The sequence below is a fragment of the Coregonus lavaretus genome, assembly GCF_964263955.1.
Source record: "Coregonus lavaretus genome assembly, chromosome: 9".
NCBI classification, from domain to species: Eukaryota; Metazoa; Chordata; class Actinopteri; order Salmoniformes; family Salmonidae; genus Coregonus; species Coregonus lavaretus.
The window spans coordinates 39,094,755-39,101,578 of NC_139996.1; the positions used below are offsets into that span (position 1 = coordinate 39,094,755).

The 6,824-nt window shown below is 41.6% G+C and overlaps 1 protein-coding gene across 1 annotated transcript in view; it reads right to left on the reverse strand.

Annotated features, from left to right (window-relative positions):
- Positions 1-2,771: 2,771 nt before the first annotated feature.
- The window catches only part of LOC311135348 (A disintegrin and metalloproteinase with thrombospondin motifs 20-like), a 119,256-nt gene continuing 115,203 nt past the window's right edge, over positions 2,772-6,824 (reverse strand). The window contains exons 36-38 of the mRNA XM_084169295.1: positions 6,481-6,572; positions 5,967-6,071; positions 2,772-5,773 (exon numbers count right to left, since the gene is read on the reverse strand). Of these exons, the coding sequence (XP_084025421.1) occupies positions 5,684-5,773; positions 5,967-6,071; positions 6,481-6,572 (287 nt within the window). The 3' untranslated portion in view covers positions 2,772-5,683. The remainder of the gene's footprint in view (positions 5,774-5,966; positions 6,072-6,480; positions 6,573-6,824) is intronic.

Genomic DNA, 6,824 nt, shown 5'->3' on the forward strand with positions numbered 1-6,824 from the left:
GGTGCAGAGTCAATGTGCGGGGGCACCGGCTAGTGCCCCCGCACATTGATATATTTTGTGTATAAAGGCTCTCCAAACCTTATTTTTTATTTTTTATGATTCACTCATACTTTCCTAATCCAAAAATGTACCTAAATAATCTACAAGTATTTTTAAATCTACCAGTTGGTGCTGAAAATATGCATATATCTAGATGGCTTTCTTTCATTGATCCCTATATTCTGAACCCGCTCACTCAATGTATTCTAGTCTGTCGACAAAATTAGAATTAAAGGTAGGCCTACACTGTATTTTAAGGGATGGCTTAAGATAAATGTAATTCTCAGGGGGGGCAATTTTTCTGATGATTTAGGTGACCTACACACATTTAAAAAAAGATATGTCCAGCAACAACATGAAGACAGGGGCAGCATATAAGTCAATACCAGAAGCATTTATTGACTGATCTCAAAAGTGTTGGCTTACCAGGGTTGGTGGAGCCCTCAGTTTCATCTTTGCCTCGCAAAGCTAACTCAAACACTCCGCAAAACTTCACACACTGGATTAGCCGGCTGAGGATGTGGCGGTTCTTGCTAATGTCGTAGTAAATATATTTGTTATAGTGAATATGGAATATGATATGTTGAGTAAAATGTTGTGCTAAGATATATTTAGGTCAGGAGCTGGTTATAAGTTCTGTTCCTATCCAATAACAATGGACAAAAGGGTCCTATCTTGTCAGCCTTGTCAGTTTCAGTTCTCCAGTAAACTTGTGATTATCAACACTAACCTCATCATTGTGGCGGCGGACAGCTAGCCTGTATCCCTCATCCAGTTGAGTGGGAATGTTCACTCTCCCCAAAGCAGACAATCTCAAACAGCTATCCATGTGGGTCTTTGACAGCTCATGTTTCTTAATCTTTCCTGAAAGATGGTGCATGTCCGTTACACACCAGTCGCTGTCCAAGCGGTGCTGTCTGCCGTGCCGCCTTCAGGGTGAAAGAGTAAGCAGGGGGTAGCAGAAGACTGCATTAGCTACATCGCAGCCTGCTAGCCAGGTTTTTCGTTCATACCAATTTTTGGAAAATCCTCGGGTGTAGGACTTCCCCCCTTTAGTAGAAACCTGTTGAATTATTAAATTTGGTCTGGGAGGTCCTAATTGTTTCGTTGCCAATTTATCTTCATTTGTTCGCCGACAAAAAGGAACTTCTTTCAAAGACACAATCGAGTTGCACTGAAGCCTAGCCATTTTGATAGAAGTAGTGAATTGATTGACGCTACTACCCGCTCTTTTCTTAGTTACGTTCATGGTTATATGTTACGTATGACGAAAGCGCGTAAGTGCAAGCCCTCAGAAACCCATAGAGATTGTATTGAAAGCTCTGATATTTGAAAAAAATAGATTTTACATGGGAGTCTATGACAGACTTCTGGGCGATTTTCAACCTGACTGAAATCGCCCCAAAAGGGGGGGGGGCCATTTGAAGCACGACTTTAGCCTGATTGGACATTTAGTGGCACTGTGGCAGATCAGACGTCTAGATTACAACACTGATAACTACTGTTGCCGTGATATAATTGATTAGAAAAAAAATCCCTTCCTTTTCCCGTTTGGCAGTGCGTCGCCCATATCGCCCTATTGAACACACCGCCCCTGCTGAAAACCCTATTAATTGAAAATTCCATAAGAAAATCTGGGAGGGTTTTCAGCGGTTGAATTAAATGTATTCAGCACGCACAAGGGAACCACGTCTGCAAAGCCCGTAATGCACCTGCATGAGGTGTCTGAATACCAACTACTGAGAAGTACATAGGAAAGGAGTACATTTATTAAGTCGAATCAGGCCCATAGTGTATACTGTATATAAATCATTGGTTAGAAGCGATGGGGTAATGGATTGCAGAATGGAGCAACTAGCCGGGCCGCTTCCTTTAAGTATTATGTTTTTCATGGTTAACATCAATCATTAGTTTATTTTATGAGGATCCTCGGTGCTGGTCTATGTTTCTCAACCCATTCATTAGGGATGTCTGGTTTCTCTGAGCATAGAGTAGAGGAGCCCAGCACATCTAATCTGACTTCTCTCTCTTTAGCCAGAAGACTCAATGTGGACTTCAGCACAGCTTGGCTTCCCTGGAAAACCGCTTTCGGGGAGTTCTTGTTGTGATACAAACCTCCTTCTTCCAAATCATTAGATTAACATTTTGGGGAACCAAGTTCGTTTTTTGCTGGCACAGAATCAAAGTAGTTCTTTAGGGATTACGGTATCTAGTTTTATTTCATGTACAAAGCTGAGCCTGCCTCATACATAAACAGCTCTTCTCACTAAAGTACCTGTGCCTTCATTACCAAGTCATTTTCAGTGACATCATTATTTGGAATTTTGCTTTTTAAGTCAAGTTTTCAAAGAGAATTGGAAAAAATGACCTCACTTTTTGATTTGACATATGAATTTGGTGACTCATTGGTAAATTGTCAGCCCAAGCTGTAGGGTTCAACACTGAGTGTGCCTGGTGCAGTGAGAAACTACAGCCAAAGTATTTGAGTGAAATTGAACTCAAGTCATGTTTTGGAAATAAAACCTGCACCAGTAAGTGAATCCACATGGACCCACAAGCCAGCTAACACAGCCAGCTAACTAGCTCTGACCCTCTGCCATTCACGTTTAACCAAAGGCCACCTCTGTTGAAAAGTGCACCAGCATTGATGTGTCAATCATTTACACTGTATGAAGCAAGACAAAAGCATTGTAATATGGAAGCATTCAAACACACGCCAATCATTTGAAAAGCATTCAAATATTTTATTATTTCTTATTTTACAGTATTAGTAAAGTAGCAAGACCTACGATGTTGATACAATTACAATTAGTGACCATAGCACCAGGATCATTCCTTTTTATACAATCTACATACACACTGTAGGTACATATGATTATTAAAATCATCTTTGGATAATACATAGCAAACAAGCATCTTGTTCAATTCAGTACCAATTCCCATTATATTCAAAACACAGTTTACACTTCAAGTATGGATATTAAAAAATAAACATATATCATAAGTTACAAATCTTAACTGTTATTTAAAAAAAGAAACAAACAGGATTACTTTTCTACAAAATGCATGGCACATAGTGCATCAAGTATTTTTTTTACATTTCTGATACAGACCTCATCATAGTATAATTGCCTATCAAACAAGAATGATAGCCAAAGGTTTTCTAGCTGCTCATTGACTTTTGTAAGGGGTTTTCTACCTACCATTCCTTAAATCAAAAGTAGCTGCATTGTCTAACAAAAGTTATAATCTGCATCTATGAAACTTTGGTTAAAGCTTAACATCGGAGTACCAGCATGGCAGGGTTGCCAAATCTGCCCAGTTATAGTGGTAAAAATGAGTTCCATTTACCTAAATGATGATAGGGCTCCTTCAGCAGGTTTCCTCATTTAGTTCAGCATATCTGGCAACCCTCCAGGCTGGTCTTCAGCTACATTAATAAAAGGACCATGACATGTTCTGCAAAGCATTTTGGGCATTATTCTGTAGTAGTACACTTACACTAGGCATGAAGGCTGAACCTCTTCATTCAAGGTTCTGCCACAGCTAATGTCAGTTCGAATGCCAGCAGTGTGTTTCTTCTCAAGATAAGAGGTAATGTCAGTGCTATAAAAGCACCATTCAAAGAGCCTCTTTCAGGTTAGTGGTTATACACCCTACAAACTGTACCTTTTCAGCAACAAACAGTAAACCAAACAATAGCTTCCCGGCTGCTAGTAGTCATTGTAGTATAAAAACATTGAATGTATCTATATATCATCACAGTATAAATATGGTAAAACAAATATTTTACAATATAATGAAATACATGAGCATGGATGCTTGTGAGAGGTAGGGTCACATGCACCTATAGCACCTAGAAGAGACATGATCTGGAAAACAATGTCACAACTGAACTAAGCCAAACTAGCTACTGACTGGAGATGAGAGCTTGACCTTAACTTTCCATCTCTTAAATGATGTAGACTACAGTTACCACCATATTCATTAATTTAAATATATAAACCAACTGTTTTCCAGGGACAAACAACCAATTTCTCCCAGACCACACTACCAATGATTTAGTGTATATTGGTTGTCTCTCTATGACCTGCTAGAGAAATCATTCTTATCACGTTGTCAGTCAGTAGTCAGTAACATTGGGCTCTGAACAGTGAGGACTACTCTGGGATGCAGTGATCAGAAGGCTCAGGACTCCTCACTGTGACCTTTGACCTTTGAGATAAGGCAAGTCTGGGTGACCATTAGTAGAAGAATGCACAACAACAGTAGTACACAAACCCTAGCTAACTAATTGGTGAACTAATATTTCCCGAAAAACCCATGTCTGGACATATCATCTGATCTGTAGCTTTCTCCTTCCTATAATTTTGGATGAATACTAATCACAACAAAAACATACGTTTTGCAGGAATTAATAATAACCCACGTCTCATGACACTATTAGCAAATACAATTCAAATATTTAGTAAGATGTTCAATTTTAAGAACAAAAAGTTTCCTCGCTGACTGTATAAAATATAAATACTTGTACCAGTTCTATAATGACTATTTCATGTTTCTTTTCAGAGTGCCATAAGAAAATGTTACCTTTATGAGATGAGGAAGATCTCACTTCTACTCATGAGAGGATTATTCCCTAAGCTCTGTACTATGCAGTGGCTACCTCAGTGTTGCAACTTCCCACCAGAAATATGATTGTGGCCCTTTGAGACTGTACAATGCTGGAATATGTGAGAGTGTTTGGCAAATTCTGCTTTTCATATTCCAATGCACATTGGTAACCATTACAATTACAATTACAAACACTAGTGAGGACGGACATAATAAGGTTGGCTCGTCTTCTTTTGAGGGACCCTGCATAGCTAGCGGCGCGTACACATAGCTAGCGGCGCGTACACATAGCTAGCGGCGCGTACACATAGCTAGCGGCGCGTACACATAGCTAGCGGCGCGTACACATAGCTAGCGGCTCGTACACTGAGTATACAAAACATTAAGGACACCTGCTCTTTCCGTGACATAGACTGACCAGGTGAATCCAGGTGAAAGCTATGATCCCTTATTGATGTCACTTGTTAAATCCACTTCAATCGGTGAAGATGAAGGTCCTTGAGGCAATTGAGCTATGGATTGTGTATGTGTGCCATTCAGATGGTGAATGGGCAAGACAAAAGATTGAAGTGCCTTTGAACGGGGTATGGTAGTAGGTGCCAGGCGCACTGGTTTGTGTCAAGAACTGCAACGCTGCTGGGTTTTTCACGCTCAACAGTTTCCCATGTGTATCAACAATGGTCCACCACCCAAAGGACATCCAGCCAACTTGACACAACTGTAGGAAGCATTGAAGTCGACATGGGCCAGCATCCCTGTGGAACGCTTTTGACACCTTGTAGAGTCCATGCCCCGACGAATTGAGGCTGTTCTGAGGGCAAAAGGGGGGAGACAACTCAATATTAGGAAGGTGTTCCTAATGTTTGGTATACTCAGTGTAGATTCTTTGAGCTGTCCCTATGTTATAGCTGCCGGGTGGGGAGGAAGTGTGATGAAGGGAGGAGCCACATTCACAAATGAAGTGCATTGGATCCCCGGAAGCTCTGGTCTGGTGTCTGTTTCACTGCCTGGTCTGACGTTGCTCTGACCCTTACTGGACCTGAACCAGCAGGCCGTTATGAGGCTGGGGAATGCACTTCCCACAGAAGCCACCACAGCGACCGTAGATTCTTGCCCCGTCCTACAGCCAGAGAGGGAGAAATGAGAATGGAATGGGACAGGACAAAAATGAACTTTCCATAGAGAATGAGGATTTTATTAATGCCTCTAGAAATTCCTCTTGAATGAATCAGATTAGAAATACAACAAGTGACAATTCAGACAATAGGAGGGTTTACAGTGCAGTCATTCAGAACACCCAGAGTCCTCCTTACGTCTGATCTGTGGACTTTGACAGAGACATAGTTGCCCTGTGACGTCCACTTGGTTTCCTCAGCCACCTTCAGACCAGTCCCTATGAGGTTGATGCTAAACTGACCCTGTGGAAGCGCACCAGAGTGATTACAATAGACCTCAGACCAACTTCCCTTAAACAAACAAACTGTTTTAAGTGGACCTGATCAGGATTCAAATACATTAAATTAGGCTATATCTCATTTCCATTCCAGGGGCTGACAACTAAAGCACCACGGTACAGTGGGCAGACACACTGAGCTCCACTGGACGGTTAAATGGGATTACTCCCCTGGTGGAAACTGGGAACACGTACAATTTCACACTTCTCTCCAGTTAACAGACTGCACTGGTCAGGTCAGTAAAACCCAGTCAGACAGAACTGTATTTCAATACTCGCCCAGCAAAGGTTGGCTCAAGGCCCCCATCAAGACATACACGCATACAGATTATAGTCTGTCATTTATAGACTCACAAATGGTCTGTGTTTCATACCTGAGGACACTTGGCAGCGCTGTAGCAGTCTCCCGCCGTGGCAAATGGGACAGGACGACCAAGCAGGGTCTGAGAGAACTGCAGGTCTGTGGCTGATACACAACGCAGAGCATATGAAGGTTACAGTCAATACACAGACACATGAGTTGCTGTAAGAGACAAGGGGCTATAAGCAACTACCTTGGCCTAAGGGTTAACAACATGACATTTAAGATAATCTTAGTTCCTCTGGTGTTTTTACTGCTTTGTCACGCATGATGACCATGACCCGTTCGTGCTCTCTCTCTCTCTCTCTCTCTCTCCTCTCTCTCTCTCTCTCTCTCTCTCTCTCTCTCTCTCTCTCT